Genomic DNA, 16344 nt, shown 5'->3' with positions numbered 1-16344 from the left:
AGGAGTGGACGTCCCAGCAAGTTCACCCCAAGGTGAAGAAGCCCAGAGCTACATCTCAGACTCTACAGGCCTCAGTTAGCATGTTAAAGGTTAAAGGTCACCCCAAGGTGAAGAAGCCCAGAGCTACATCTCAGACTCTACAGGCCTCAGTTAGCATGCTAAAGGTTAAAGGTCACCCCAAGGTGAAGAAGCCCAGAGCTACATCTCAGACTCCACAGGCCTCAGTTAGCAGGTTAAAGGTTAAAGGTCACCCCAAGGTGAAGAAGCCCAGAGCTACATCTCAGACTCTACAGGCCTCAGTTAGCATGTTAAAGGTTAAAGGTCACCCCAAGGTGAAAAAGCCCAGAGCTACATCTCAGACTCTACAGGCCATGTTAAAGGTCAAAGGTCATGGCAGCAGCACAGTTAGAAAAAGACTGAACAAGGATGGCTTGTTTGGAAGGGCTGCAGGAGAAAGCCTCTTCTCTCTAAAAAGAACATGGCAGCACAGCTTAGGTTTGCAAAGCTGCATCTGAACAAAGCTCAAGACTTCTGGAACAATGTCCTTTGGACAGACCAGAGCAAAGTGGAGATGTTTGGTCCTAATGCACAGCAGCACGTTTGGAGGAAACCAAACACAGCATATCAGCACAAACACCTCATACCAGCTGTCAAGCACGGTGGTGGAGGGCTGATGATCTGGGCTGGTTCTGCAGCCACAGGACCTGGGCACCTTGCAGTCATTGAGTCCACCATGAACTCCTCTGGATACCAAAGTATTCTAGAGTCAGATGTGAGGCCATCTGTCCCACAGCTAAAGCTGGGCTGAAACTGGCTCATCAACAGGACAAAGATCCCAAACACAGCAGCAGATCTACAGCAGAATGTGGGAAAAAGAGAAGAATCAAGGTGTTGCAACGGTCCAGTCAGAGTCCAGACCTCAGCCTGACTGAAATGCTGTGGTGGGACCTTAAGAGAGCTGTGCAGAAACCAATGCTGCAAACCTCAATGAGCTGAAGCAGCGCTGGAGAGAAGAGGGCCGAGATTCCTCCAGAACCATGAGAGAGACTGATAACGTCCCACAGGAAACCATCACTGCAGCTCACTGCTGCTGGATCAGGGGTTCACTTAGTTTCTCACTCACTGTGTTTTGCTCCATAAATAATGACTCAGTGTAACATGTCGTGTGATGCTCACCTGAAGCTGTTTTTACTCATTTTAACCCCTGGAAAGGACCTGATTTTTGTCTGTATCTGACTTCTAAAAGCTACAATCAATATTTCTACACCCCTGCCCAAACTCACAGGGTTGATGTCCTTCTTCCCTTTGTGTGAAGAGGCGACGACGGCCAGGTACTGAATCACCTTCTTGGTGTTTTCCGTCTTCCCTGCTCCAGACTCACCTCTGTGTGGAAACAAGTTAAATCGAGTTAATGCAGGTTGGAGCTAATATTCTGCATCATTTTTCACTCGAGCAGAAGAACAACTTGAAAAGCTGATCAGCAGAAGGTCATTTACTCATCGCTTAAGTCTCTATTTTTAGTATTTTTTCAGGTAATATGGGGGTTTTATCTATTTTTGACAGACTAAACAAGGTTTAACACTAAGTAATGCTCAGATGCACAGAGAGGAAAGGGAAAGTAGTGACTCACGTGCACAGAATAGACTGATCCTCGCGATCTGTGGAGAGAGAGAGAATAACACGAGATGTTTAAGTCAAGTTGAACCAACCACACATGAACTCTGAGGCCTCCATCGTTCTGATGGTGTAAAAATAGCAGGTGGATGTGCTGTAATCTGGTCTTTCTGTTCCATATTTGGCTGTTTTGTGGCCGAACGGAAAGTCTGGAGGTGGTCTGAGGTCACCGTCCACGGAGAGGGTCACCGGGGCTGCTCAAAACCTCCTTAACTATCCTGAACTAACATGAAAAACAGCTAAAACACATCAAGTTTCTGTTAATAATCGTTATTCTTCTTGGTGCAGAGCAGTGAAGGTGGATTCTGTTCTTTTATAATTCTCACGCCATCTTGAGTCGAATAATCTGAGATCCTTGTGTTTTATCTTTGGAGCAAGTGGAAATCCTAAATGGAAAATGGAAAATGTATCCATCTGTTGTGTTTTAAGACCCGGGCCACAGGGGCAGCAGCTTCAGCAGAGATCTCCAGACCTCCAGAGCCACCTCCTCCACCTCTTCCAGGGTGTCTCTATGACCAAAGATATAATCTCTCCCACCAGTCCGAGGCCTGCTAGAAGGCCTCCTCCTTATGAAGCATATGATAAACACCTCCCCTGGAAGGCCTCCTGAGTGGCTGAGCTCCTCACTGCATGCCTAGGGATCAGCTCATCTCCACAGGTGAGGGTTGGAAATCTCTCTTTCACATGTTAGACCACAAAAGCATCGTAAAAGACCCAAATCATCAGTTATTATATTATCATCTGAACATAATAACTAAAATTACTGTATCAATAAAAACATTTCGTGACTATTCTGAACTATTAATGAAAAAAAATAAAAGGTCTACCTTTTCATACATATTCAGTTACCATCCATTGAAAATGTGTTACGGTAATGAATTTATTTGGTCAACGACTCAATAAAACATTCCGAAAATGTATTAAACAACGTGTATTGATCACTAATTTTAACTGAGCCAGTTAATTGAGACCCTGCTTGATACTAATAAGAGAAAAATAAACAGCAAAATTGACCTAAATTTGTTTTTGCAAAGGTTAGGACAGTTTGGTGAGAATCGCCCATCTGCGTCCTGAGTCCCTCTGGTAACTGACACTACCCCTAATCGTCTGGTTCATGAGGGAATCTAGGAGGTCTCCACTCAACGAGGTCAACAGAACCACATAATCCAGAAAAAGCCAGCGGGAAAAAATCCCTCCAGCAGCAGTTATTTCATTTCTCTGAGTGGAACTCAGCGGAAAGTTACCCTGCAGCATGTTCCTGTAGGCGTTGTCGGTGATGGAGTAGATGTGTGGCGGCACCTCGTGGCGTTTCTTGCCCTTGTACATCTCGATGATCTTTTCCGAGTAGATGGGCAGCATCTTGTAGGGATTCACCACCACACAGAACAGACCCGAGTACGTCTGAGAGGGAAGAAATCACTTTACTTCCTCACCAAAACAACAGTTTTCCAGAGAATTTTATTTTTCTCTTTGTCTGCAGAGGCAGCTGCCGTTAAAACGTCATTAAAACGAAGATATAGAAAGATAGAAATGCTGCAGAATTGACAGAATTCTCCTCAGATTGTTGTGTAGAATATTTTTTCTCAGCTTGACTAAGTGTGTGAAGTAGTTCAGGACCTTATTTGTCCATAAACTAAACTTTCTTTTCTGAATTATTGTGTTTTTATTCTCTTTTTCTTTCCATTTATTGTGTCAAAGACAGATTTCTTCTCGTGCTACTTTCTTCTGATGCTTTTATGACATAAAAACAGCAAAAATATACGAGGTGGGTCCCTTAAAACAGAAAGATGTGAGAGTTTCTCACATAAATCAGGCTGGAGAAGTATCTCTCGCGCAGGTTTTGCAGGACTGAAGCCTCGTTGAGGAAGGTGAGGGCGGCCATGTCCTCCACTTTGCTGAACTTGGGCGGGTTCATCTTCTGGACGTCGTCTTTGTTCACCGTCACCTTCTGACCGTTGGAGAGCTCCACCAGCACCTGCAGAAGAAGAAGAAGATTTGATTTTTAACAGCACTTTATTTACACTTCGTATCAAAACACATTTCACAACCTACTCAACAATAAAAGGATCAATAAATTATTTTAGAAAATGGCATAAAATCCCCTCATGAGCCCAGTGATGTGCAAATTCTGCAATGTTGCCGGTGACTCTGTGGAAGCAAAACTCCAGCCTCAGCCTGGCTTTAACGTTAGATATATAATATATATATATCAGATATATCGACAGTTTGGCTTCTCCTACGAGAAAATTTAATAGTTGACACTTTTGTTTTTCAGTTTTTCTGTATCTGACACCACAAATAAAACCAGGGACAGTAAAAGTAGCACCAAATAGGTTAAAAACACGAGTTAAAACGATAAAAAACTCTATTGCACTCAGTAAAAACATGAAAAATGTTTTCGGCTAAACCACAGAAAGGTTTAAAAACGTTTAAAACACTGAGTAAAAACAGATAAATAGGCATTTGTGGCTATGGCACCATGTAAAATCCTCCACTGGAGATCTCCAGTTCTCTTTTTTATTGGAGGTTTATAAAGAGTTCTCCATGTAGAAGAAGAAGAAGAAGAAAAACAGACGGGATAAATGTCTGAAAACATCCTGCAGCTCTGTGGAACTTCATCAAATCCTGGATTTTTGTGACTATCCTTTGATATAATCCAGTCGTTTATTATTTAGAAGAAGACAACCTGAAGCTTCATATAACATGTATAATATTTGATGACATCATCCGTACCTGGTGGCCCTTCTCCTCCCTGACGCTCGCCGCCTCGAAGCCCTCCCTCTCGGACGGCACCCACACCATCTTCTTGGCGGCCCAGTCGGCCTGGGCCACCCCGCTGTTGTGGAAGTCGTTTTCCAGGAACAGGTACTTGCTGTCGTCAGCTGGCAGGTCAGCCATGTTTGAAGCGTCACCGCTGGCGTTCGGGTCGGCCTGTGGGACGGAAGCGGCGGCGTTCTCGGGTGGTTCTGAGCTGATGGGCGTTGAGCTGACCTCTGACCTCGCTCTGACTTCTGTCCTGTTGATGTCACACATTCAGTCAGACATAAAAGCTTCTGTGTCAGAACCCAAGAACTCAGATTAGCCTTGAAGCAGAGCGTGTTTTTATGTTAATTTGGCAACTTTTAAAAGTAAAATTCACCAGTTTTTTTATCATTTATTATTCAGTTTCGCTACCTTTAAGCTTTGGATGTTTGCAGACTAAACATCATCTAACCCTCTGGGGTCCAGTTTTGACTACTTTTGATTTTACCTTCATATATTTCACCTTAAAAACTGTTTACTTTGCCTTGTTTGGTGCCAAGTGTGTGGAAAAACTGCCTGTTTTTACCGTTTCTTCCTGCACCAAACATGATGATAATCAGGAAAAGGTTTGGGGTAAATTATTTATCATAAGTCTGGTTTTACTTGGCCTAACAACACAATTTAAAAACTGATAAATAGTTTGAAGTCCACACTTTCAACACAAGTTGAAACGTCTTACTGCTACATCATCTGAAACCGGTCATGTGATTTGGACGTGACTTTAGAGGGTTAAGTTATAAGAATAAGAAGCTGAATCCTTCAGTATGTCTTATGTATTAACTCCCATCATACTGTTCAGTAAACGGAGCACAATAAACCGGTTCAAGGCGCCCACTCCTGATCAGATTCAGCCCCAAAGAGCTTCAGATTATTCAGAAAAACAAGGAGAAGTTTAGTTTTTTAGAAAATCTGGTGAATGAAAAGCAAAAAAGAGTTAAGAGAAGTTAGTCCAGCGCGTTTGAACTGGATAAAAAACATAAATTCATGATAAAGTCCCCACTTTTAATGCGTAATTCAGACTTACTTACGTTGTTTTATAAGAATATTGAAGATTTTTTGTAAAACTGCCACTAATATTAAGGCAATATGTCATTAATTCGTTGGTATTTTATTAATAATGTGCTCAATCTATCAACTCTATAATGCTATAAACTGTAAAATAAATCTAGTTTAGTCATTTCAGTTAAACTTAAAGTATAATTTATTTTGATATATTTAGATAAAGTAAACTATAGTACAGTTATTTTAATATGCACAACTTCTCATATCTTTATGAGAAGTTGTGCATATTATTTCATATTTATTTCATAGCCTCTTTAAATCTAGGCTAAAAACCTACTTATTTCAGATGGCTTTTAATACCCAGTAGACTTAATAAGCATTTGGAGATTTAATACCCAGTAGTATGGTGACACTTTTATATTATTTTATTCAATTTTGCTGTATTTTATTGCGTTTACTGTTATTTTATTGTTTTGTACTTATTCTTTTCTTTATTTATTATCTGCTGTAAAGCACTTTGGTACCGAAAGGGAAAGGGGCTGTAAAGGGCTGTATAAATAAATTACATTTACATTTACATCTTTCTTGGTGGCGTGATCAACTCATTATGGACCGCAGTCAAGTGCTGCAGAAACCAGCTGCAGAACAGCTGCAGAAACCAGCTGCAGAACAGCTGCAGAACAGCTGCAGAACAGCTGCAGAACAGCTGCAGAACAGCTGCAGAAACCAGCTGCAGAACAGCTGCAGAAACCAGCTGCAGAAACCAGCTGCAGAACAGCTGCAGAACAGCTGCAGAACAGCTGCAGAAACCAGCTGCAGAACAGCTGCAGAACAGCTGCAGAACAGCTGCAGAACAGCTGCAGAACAGCTGCAGAAACCAGCTGCAGAACAGCTGCAGAAACCAGCTGCAGAACAGCTGCAGAAACCAGCTGCAGAAACCAGCTGCAGAACAGCTGCAGAACAGCTGCAGAACAGCTGCAGAAACCAGCTGCAGAACAGCTGCAGAAACCAGCTGCAGAACAGCTGCAGAACAGCTGCAGAAACCAGCTGCAGAACAGCTGCAGAAACCAGCTGCAGAACAGCTGCAGAACAGCTGCAGAAACCAGCTGCAGAACAGCTGCAGAACAGCTGCAGAACAGCTGCAGAACAGCTGCAGAACAGCTGCAGAAACCAGCTGCAGAACAGCTGCAGAACAGCTGCAGAACAGCTGCAGAAACCAGCTGCAGAACAGCTGCAGAACAGCTGCAGAACAGCTGCAGAAACCAGCTGCAGAACAGCTGCAGAAACCAGCTGCAGAACAGCTGCAGAACAGCTGCAGAACAGCTGCAGAACAGCTGCAGAACGTCTCCTCTTTGCTGGGTTCGTCCCACAGGAGCTCAATTAGACTGAGAAATGGAGAATCTGGAGGTCGGTTCAACTCACATGTGTTGTTGTGTTCATCAAACCTCTCAGGTGTCAAAATGATATTCAGATGAACAGCAGTCGGAGCACAAAGATGCAGGTTTCTGCCGTTATCCGAACACAACGAACTGCAGCGTCTGTTCTGGCACCTTTTTCTTGTTGGAACTTGAACTTATCACAAATTTGAGCTGCAGCAGCCGTTCTACTGAATCTTTACTCCCCATTTCTTGGTTATTTCTAACCATTTCTGGGAGGTCCTGACCCCTGCAGACCTCTTACTGAGGTGTTAGGACTTGATCCTCCTCAGAGTCGCTCAAATCCTTGGCCGTTTTTTCTGCTTTCGGCACATTAACTTTGCCTCGTTTTTTCCAACCTAAACCAGTTGCTACGTCTTCCAATTCACCTGCTCGTGGCCATAATGTCATACTGATGTTGGCTGACTGGTGTATTTACAAAATTCAAGCTAATCCACCAATTCAAACACTTTGAATCACACACAGGCTCAAGCAGATGTGAAAAGCATCAATAAAACCAACACTTCAGCTCATGCCCCCCCCTGTCCTTCCTCATTCGATGACTCAAACTGCCTTTGAATTCCCGTGCCGCTCAGATCATTTACATTCAGTTTAAGTGTCCCAGAGATTACTGCTGATAAAAACACATTTCCCTCACTTTGCATTGAGCTACTTACTCACTTATCCTTGTCTGTGGCTCTTCATATGGATCCCAGGGAGGCTTTGGCCTCCCACTGAGCAGCAGGCAATAAAACATGAAAAGCAGCACACTGATAACTCCTATTATCAACCAAGAGAGCTGCCATGCTGGAATGCCCATGTTTGGCTAACCCTTTGCTTCTGGTGGCTCGGGAGCCCAAAGAGGGATGCTCAGGACTCAGCTGGCACATCACCTTATAAGGTGCAGCCGCTCGTCTCCAGCCAAGCTTACCGTTTACACCAAAAAGGTGACATGTGGGGGGGTGCATCCATGTGTGGCAGGTACGTGGGCACAGATCACCACACAGTATGCAGCATTTAGTGGGAGCAAACATCAGGGGCTCAGGTAAAAGTAGCATTTAATTAAACTCATTTAAAGCACCTTTTTTTGCTGTTTAATAACAAATTATAAACCCAGTAAGTTGCTACTTTTTCACCAGTAAAAAACGCTTCCAGAAGATATCCTCCATGTTTAGCTGTTTAATAGATAAAACTGGAGTTTTTAATGAATCAAGGTTGTAATTTCAGCTGAAAAAACACCTGCTGCCTTTGTCCCAGCAGCTGGATTTCACCTGGAAATGGATGTTCATACTCACTGCTCAGTGCTTCAGTCCTCAGCGCAGAATGTTGTCTGAACTCCAGGAAAGTGAGAATATCCTGTCAGGTGCATCAAGTGAAGGTGGTGATGCTGTCGCCCTTCCTCTTCCACACTATTTAAACCGGCCGCAGACACCTGGGGTGGAGCCACCCGCCTTCTCTCCAAAGTTAGCACCACGCCTCCATCCAGCCAATCAGCTGAGGTTTGGTCAGGCTGCCTTCAAATAAAGACCTTCAGTGAGTTCTGAGAGAGAAATTTAAGGGAAAAATGTCATTTTTCATCAAACTACATTCAGTGGACAGATGTTCTAGTTGGTTTCTTTTAAAAATTAAGCTTTCAAGACACATTTAAGCGCATAATCTATGAAATTATTGTGTATTAAACTGACTAAACTGCCCAAAAATAGTTGAAACAGCTTCCATATCCATCATCTGCTACAATAAAATGCTTTATAGCCTGATAACAAATGTAATGATTATCAGTTTTGCTTAAATATAAGTTCTGATAATGTTGTATTATAATCATATTATTAGTTGCTACAACATTGTAATTTGATTGAAGCATAACTAATACAGACATATTTCAATTCTATTTAATATTTACATGGATTGGATTGCATATATATACATATATTTATACATATATATGGTCCTTGAAGAGGCCTATACTTGCAGTATTCCTGGTTAGTCTGAAAATAAACACTAAATAGACTCAATCATATTCAATCATCCCAACTGGCTCTTGATGACATCACTGACTTGAGCACTGACTCCATTTTTCCAGCCAGGACAGTAAAATGTTGCCAAAATAACAAGCTGTGGGGAACTAAAGAGATGGAAGTCCTCTTCAACAGTAAGAAGAAGCACCAAGGAGGAAGGTTGAAAACTCCAGATGAAGATAAAGGAAGCTAAAGACCAATCCAGGAGGAGACTTAAGTGGAACTGTAGCAGGATAACATAAGAGATGATTATAGATTTATGAGTCTAAAGGTAAACTATCCTCTGTGATGTTACAGTAGACTGAGGGGAAAGGATACCAACAGACACAATAAACTATGCTTATGTTTCACTTTCAATCTGTATATCTGTGCTATGGATGTTTTTTACTTTTTGTATTTCTGATGCAAAAGAACAGACTTCCCCCAAGTAAAGTACATCTGAATCTAAACCCAGACTATACCATCTAATGATGCTAAAACTTCTAAGTTTTTAAGTTTTATTATGATTTAGTCAACAAGTCCATCCATCTATTATTTTCCACTTATCTGTGGTTACATTCCTCTCCCAAACGACACTCCCCAGCTCCTTCTGGGGGATTTTTAATACCAATACATAAACAGTATTGAGGTCTCATAGATCTATGTAATCCCATAATATTTCTGCATCTCACATGTGGTTATGACAACTTACAATGCTATCTTATATTCTATTTTACCTTTTACCTGACACAAGAGTTCAGTTTGAAGTTAAAAAACCCTGTAGGAATTAATCCTTGACAAAACTAGCCATAATTAGCAAAAAAAGCTAACAACTAGTGAATTATAGACTTTAGGAGCATGTTCACTGATAGAGACAATCACCACTTTCTGTGAGTGGGGCAGCCATGAAGTTCCTCCAAGTTTCCAAATTGGACATCTGGCTTTCAACTCAACTCAGAGTGTAGGAGAGTAGGCCTAATACTTGAAATCTGGACAAAAGTATGTTAGCCATATTTAAGGCTTAATATTTATCCAAACATACTGACGAGATGGACTGAATCTAACAGACTCCTTTCATTTAATAGAGAATTTGGCATTTTATTTACTCTTTGTCGCCCCTACAGTTGTGGGATGTAACACCACTGTCCTAAAAACAAAACTCCACGTGAACCCTGCACATGCACATGAATTTGTTGTCATGAAGCGCAACAAAGACGTCATCAAAAGCCCACAAAAATGTAAAGTGAAGCCCCCGGGTGCTGGAGGAAAGTTTCAGTCTTGAAAATGTGCATAAGACTTTTGTTAGTTTACTTCAGGCCAAATGATAAGCACCATAAATTAAAGTTCACAAATGAAAGTCTGTTGGCTTTAAACGGTAGACTTTTGGCGCCAAATGTTTAACGGTCGTAAGTGGTAATGGACGTTGATTATTTACTTCTCTAAGGGGGCTGGTGGCGAGCTAAGATATTGAACATTGAATGTATTGAGATGATGTCAAACATGGGGGGCTTCCTTTTTATTTTACTGGTAAATTAAAGGGAGAATCGATCAACTTCAGTCGTCGCTACAGGTGTTTTTGTTTCTGAAAGTCTGACGTTGCCATGGTAACATCTGTAAACAACAGCGAACTTCACGGAGACTTTACAAGACTAGAAATGATGTAACTTCCCCAATTGCCATCGCTATTATCTTCTATTTTATTGGTTTCTCCTCTGAAAGTAAAATGTCGCTGCAAACGGAGGCTCCGGAGGAAGAGGAGTTTGATCAACTCTTCACCGTGTTTGAAGGCTCCTCTCCGGAGGATGTGTCCCATGCCAGGCAGCTGTGGAGCTCCCTGTCCCTGCTGCCCCCGCTGGAGTCCCGGCTGGTGTCGGCAGATGTCCGCCAGAGGCTGCCGGTGTCCCGGCCACAGCGCAGAAGCGCCGCCGCTGTTTCCGCTCCTCCAACCTCCGCCCCGGGGCCGCCGGGTGGCTCCGCTCTCCGGCAAAGGCAGGAGGAGAGGCGGCGGTACGAGGCCATGGCCGACCAGAGGAAGGAGATCCTGGCTCTGCTGGGGAGGCAGAGACAGCAGAGGATCCAGAAAGAGCTGCTGTCTGCGGGCCTTAAACCGAGGGAGGTCGGAGAAAAGAAGATGATGAAACCACAGGAAGCTCCAGACTGTGAGATGGAGAAGAAGCTGGTCGAACAGCTTCAGTGAAGCACATGGAGCATCTAAAGGGACTTTAACACTTTTATACTCTGTTTTCAGCATGAATCAACATTAAACACATCATTTAAATCCATCGGATGTTTATTTATCTGTTTTCACAGTTACCTGATTGAATAAAAAGAGTGATAAACTTCAGGGAAAAGGTGAAAAATGTCCAATTTCACGTCCTTAAAATGCCACATATTTCACATATTGTCAAATAGAGGCATTAAATTAGCTCATCAGGGCTGATTATTGTCACAGTAAAAAATTAGGAGAGATTTTAGATCACTTTTTGAGTTTAATAGGCCCTTTAATTCTTAAAAAATGAAATGAAAATCTATTGTATGGTTATTAGTTCTGAAAAATGTTTTCTAGACTCTAAAACTAATATAATAATCACCACGGCACCACTGTGAAACAATGTAGAATAAAATAATCTGTATTTAAAGTCTTCTTCAAACTGCATCATATATAATGTGAAGTGAAGCCTGTGTAGATATTCAAATTTCAAATGTCCAGCAGAGAAGGCCGAGTCTGAATAAGATAAGAAGGAGCCTGATGACTTTATTCAAAGCAGGCAGAGCACACAGAGGCCAGTCTGTAAACACTATTCAACCCCTCAAACTTTAATATCTGGTCTGAGCTCCTTTATTCTCCAGCCTGAACCCTCTGAGACAAGCTTTCTGTCATTTCTTTAAGGAGTCTTCAGGAATAGTTCTCCAGGCTTCTTGAAGGACATCCCAAAGCTCTTCTTTGGATGTGGGCTGCCTTTTGTTCCGTTCTCTGTCAGATGATCCCACACTGCTTCAATAATGTTGAGGTCCGGGCTCTGGGGAGGATTCATCCCTCCATAAGACCTGTTGCCACTGATTTTCAGTCCACTTCTTGTGTCATTTGGCACAGCTCAGCCTTTTCTCCCTGTTTCCCTTCCTTAAGAACGGCTTCTTGACAGCCACCCTTCCATGGAGACCATTTCTGATGAGGCTTGGGCCAACAGTAGATGGATCAGCTGAAGGTCCAGATGCATCTCTCAGGTCCTGTCAGGTCACAGCTGGATTTTTTCCTCTTTCTTAAGGACATCACTTTCAGATCCTGTTCATCTGCTGTAGATAGTTTTTTAGGCCTGACACTTCTTCTTTTGTCCTCCACTTGTCCAGTTTCCTCAAATGTTTTAAGGACTCACTGCACACCATGCTGAGATATGCCAAGTTTTCAGCTAATAGCTCTTTGGGAATCACCTTGTTGCTGCAGAAATCCTATTTTCTGTCTGTCAAACTGTGTTTTCTTTGCTGTTTTTCATAGATGCAGCTAAAGAAATGGGAACAAATGATGTGTCTTTGTGACAAAGGGCCTAAAGATCCAGTTTAAAATGGCTTCTTTGCTAAGTTGTCTGTTCTGTGTCGACACAACACTGGTTCATCCCTTGAGTTAGGAGCCTTTTTCCTGCCTGAATGCTTCATAGTTCAGAGTTAAGTGGCTGAACAAAGAAAAAACACATTGAAAGACCTTCAGAAAGCTGGAAAAGTATTGATCAGGACACTTTAAAAGATTACAGGAAAGTCTGAATGTTTGAAGGAAACAGAGAGGAATGAGGGCCAGATCAGGAGTAAAAGCATTATTTCCTTCCATTAGATTAAAATGTAGCGTGAGCTGCTGTTTCAGGTAACTATTGATCTTGTTTCCTGAATTTAACTCTGTATCTAGGAGCTGACTTGGAGCTCAAAGCCATCAACAAGGTAGAGATGGAACAACATCGGGCTTCTGTTGCAGCTCAGTGAAGTGATGGGAAGTTGCCACAAGATGTCAGTAAAAGCTTCTTATTGGTTCATCTTGCTGCTCATCATTCTGTGTAGGTTCTGAGGCCTTAGTCTATGTTCGATTAGATGCTTTAACAAGAAGTAAAAGCTGCTTAAATCGGTTGAATTTCCATAACAGTCACTAATGTTTATGTGCTGAGATGAACTCAAACTGTCTTCAGCCTATTATTCATAACCTGGAGCAGCTCTGATGTGCTGGGGTCTGATATCTCCGCCCAGCAGTCTCTGGGGGGTGGAAACAGATCGCTGTAATATCTGCCTCCCAGCTGTTGCTGCTCAGTTCGCTGCTGAAGGAAAGAGAGGCAGAGCTCTGAGGAGGCCTGTTGTGCTCATCATCTCACAGTCAGTATGGACCGGGCTGAACTTTGAGATGTGGCCATCATCTCACAGTCAGGATCAGAACCGATCGGCTGAACTTTGAGCCGTGGCCATCATCTCACAGTCAGGATCGGTTCCGATCGGCTGAACTTTGAGCCGTGGCCATCATCTCACAGTCAGGATCAGAACCGATCGGCTGAACTCTGAGCTGTGGCCATCATCTCACAGTCAGGATCGGAACCGATCGGATCGGAACCGATCGGCTGAACTTTGAACTTCAAAGAGATGAAAATCATAGTTTTCTCTGCAAACATTCTGGCTGAAAAAAGAGTTCATCGAGGGTTCAGAAATCCTTAAAAAACTCTTCCTTCTTTGTATAATTTCTTCTTTCTCCTCTCCTCCTTCTCTTTACCCAGTTCCTCCTCTACTTTCCTTTCCTACTAGCACAACTTTTTGGTCTCCCTCATCTTGACTTTCTTCTTTATATTTCCAACTCTTTTCTTTGTGCTTCCTCTTTCTTTCCTTTTTTTTTACATTTTCACCTCATTTCCCAGATTCTTTTCATCTTTTTTCTTCTGCCTTTCTTCACTCTTATTCCTTCCTTTCCTCTTCTTCTTTCCTCTCTTTGACTTCACGTTTCTTTCTTTACGTCCTTTTCTTCCTCACCTCTTTTATCTTTCATTTTCCTCTACCAACTTTTTCTTCTTAATCCTTTCTTCCTTCTTATTCTCGTTTCTCTTGATCTCATTCTTCTTCCCATTCTAACTTCTCTTTCAACATCTTTTTGCCTCTGAATTTAGTTCCTTTTTCTCCCTCCTGATGCTTTTTCCTTTGATATTTTTCCTCCATTTTCTCCCACACCTTCCACCTCTTTCTTTTACTTCTTCTTTCTATTTCTCCAGGTAATTTTCTCTCTTCCTCTTCCTTTCTGTATTCTTTTAGCTGTGAAACACTCCCTAGCGGCTAAATATCTCACCTAAATAAATCACCATGTTGTAATTAAACTGGATATTCAGCAGAAATATCATCACCTCGTTAGACATCCAGAAAAGACTCAGCCTATGACGTTTTAACCTCTTTACCGGCCCTAAATTGCCCCTGTCCTAACTCTTTTGAAGGTGTTGCAGGCCTGAAATGCCAAAATGGACGTATTTGAACAAATTAAATGAAGCTGATGAGACAAACACGAATATCTTCAGATCATAATGAGGTGAGTCAATGTAAAAGTTTTTCAATCCGTCAGAAAAGTAAGAAAAGTTCTCGTCTTATTCCTTCTGCGCAGCCCTGAAACTCTCACTGAGCTACAGAAATCTATTATTTATTCCCCCCGTTTTGCCAGAATTTGATAAATGCGGCTTGAAGAAATCCTGTCATCAGAAGCTCGGTTTATCCTTGTCGAAACCAACATTTAAAGCAGCAGTTGTCTGTGTTTTTTCTCGTCTCTGGCTGAATAATACAAGGCTGTGAGCATCAAAGGGCCACTTCATGATGCAACCCCGCAGTAATAGTCCAGCTGAGCCAGCCTCTCTGTGCTCTGCAGGATGCAGATTTTGTTTGTTTCAGAGCCAGTGGCTGCTTTGCATGTGTGATGAAGATGCTCTGCACAGAATAGGAGCTTTATTTGCTCAGGTGGTGGAGAGATCATGATATTCTGTGATAACAAGATGCACGAGGAAAAGAAAAGCACATGGCCGACAAAGTGGAGGAGCACAAATCACTGAAACTCGATGTTCCTGAGCTGATATACTGATAACGGTGTCCTCTCCAGTAAAAGTTAGGTACCCAGTGGGATGCTTTACGCTCTCAGCAGCCTGTAAAAAGTCCTGCTTTTAATGACCAAGCTGCTCTCTGGCTGTAAGAGCATCTCATGGCGGTGGTTAAACTGCTCCTCTTAAAGTTGTGTGGAGGTGAAGAGATCAGCCGACCGGAGGCAGATCAGCCGGAGGCAGATGAGCTGGAGGCAGATGAGCTGGAGGCAGATCAGCTGGAGGCAGATGAGCCAAAGAGAAAAGCATAGAAACAGCTCCATTTTAGTTCATTATGGAGAATGTATTTGGATTTCATGGCAGTTTAATGATTTAATTGAATTTAAAGATAAGTTAATTGAAGTCCTGATTATTATTATCTACTTATCATTTGTACATAAACTCAGATGACAGTAAGCACCTGTGTCTTTAAGGAGGTTCAAGGCATCTGATTAGCACCTGGCTGTGGATCACCGGAGAGTGACAGTCTGTCCTATCAGTTTATCATGTCACAGTTTATCTTTAACCATGTGTTGTTCTGGTCATGTTTCTCCCCTGTCACCTGGCTCATTGTTCCCAGCTGCACCTCATTCACTGATCACTCCCTCCACAGTATTTAGCCTCCTGGTTTCCTTTCAGTCACTGCAGAATCCTCACCTTCCCTTCATGCCGAGTCACGAAAAGCTAAGTTTGGTTACCTGCCTATTAGCCTTGTTAGTTCACCTAGTTAAGTATTTTTGATGATCCGGCATGATACGTCATAATATGCAAATTAGGTGTTTAAATTTGGGTCCTACATAAACTTTAGGTCATCCTTAACATTTCTCTAATTTACAGAAAGTCGTGTTAGGAAACGTAGAAGACATGTTTTGAAGTGTGTATATAATTGGTTAAAGTGTCCGTGGAAAACTTGGGCTTTTTATTTTTTGTACTTTGGCGAAAAAACCTATGGCGTAACCACGCATTCTTTGGGGGGTCGTGTCCCCCCCAATATTGAGAAAATACCAACCTGTCCCCCCCCATTATACAGAAGAAAATATGTAAAATGCATGTTCTCCTTTTATGAACCCTGTCAAGGGATCGGTCTCTTGTTGTGTCTTATTTATTTTCAACTTATTTCCGTGTGTTACCATGGGAACGTAACGGCTGCGCCGCGGTCGCCGTTGTTGATGCTAACAGCCAATGAGAGTGACCCAACGGGCGCTGCTCAACAGAGCAGATTGTACCAGAACAGGAAATCCAACACAGAATCAACAAAATAAACTTCCGCCCCCTTTCAAAATAAAAGAACTTAAAACAAAAATAACATTAGACTATTGGACTTTTCATTGTTAATACACATTTTGAGACATTGACACAATAGAAATGAACCTGGACTTAAAAGTC

General features: G+C 42.2%; 2 protein-coding genes across 2 annotated transcripts in view; one reads left to right on the top strand and one right to left on the bottom strand.

The window, feature by feature from the left end:
* LOC140272967 (uncharacterized) overlaps nucleotides 1-8267 on the bottom strand; it is a 32663-nt gene extending 24396 nt beyond the window's left edge. Inside the window, exons 1-6 of the mRNA XM_072368488.1 lie at nucleotides 8189-8267; nucleotides 4408-4690; nucleotides 3479-3649; nucleotides 2919-3075; nucleotides 1631-1658; nucleotides 1284-1383 (exon numbers count right to left, since the gene is read on the bottom strand). Coding sequence (XP_072224589.1) covers nucleotides 1284-1383; nucleotides 1631-1658; nucleotides 2919-3075; nucleotides 3479-3649; nucleotides 4408-4572 — 621 coding nt within the window. The 5' untranslated portion in view covers nucleotides 4573-4690; nucleotides 8189-8267. The remainder of the gene's footprint in view (nucleotides 1-1283; nucleotides 1384-1630; nucleotides 1659-2918; nucleotides 3076-3478; nucleotides 3650-4407; nucleotides 4691-8188) is intronic.
* Nucleotides 8268-10537: 2270 nt separating this feature from the next.
* Nucleotides 10538-11100, top strand: hoatz (HOATZ cilia and flagella associated protein). Its single transcript, XM_072369428.1, has one exon. It carries the CDS (start codon nucleotides 10611-10613, stop codon nucleotides 11082-11084), a length of 474 nt encoding a protein of 157 aa, XP_072225529.1. The 5' UTR covers nucleotides 10538-10610; the 3' UTR covers nucleotides 11085-11100.
* The last annotated feature ends 5244 nt before the right edge of the window (nucleotides 11101-16344 follow it).

This window comes from Leuresthes tenuis, unplaced genomic scaffold (genome assembly GCF_036924035.1).
Source record: "Leuresthes tenuis unplaced genomic scaffold, fLeuTen1.0.hap1 SCAF_17, whole genome shotgun sequence".
Classification (NCBI taxonomy): Eukaryota; Metazoa; Chordata; class Actinopteri; order Atheriniformes; family Atherinopsidae; genus Leuresthes; species Leuresthes tenuis.
This window is presented reverse-complemented; position numbering and strand designations above follow the sequence as displayed.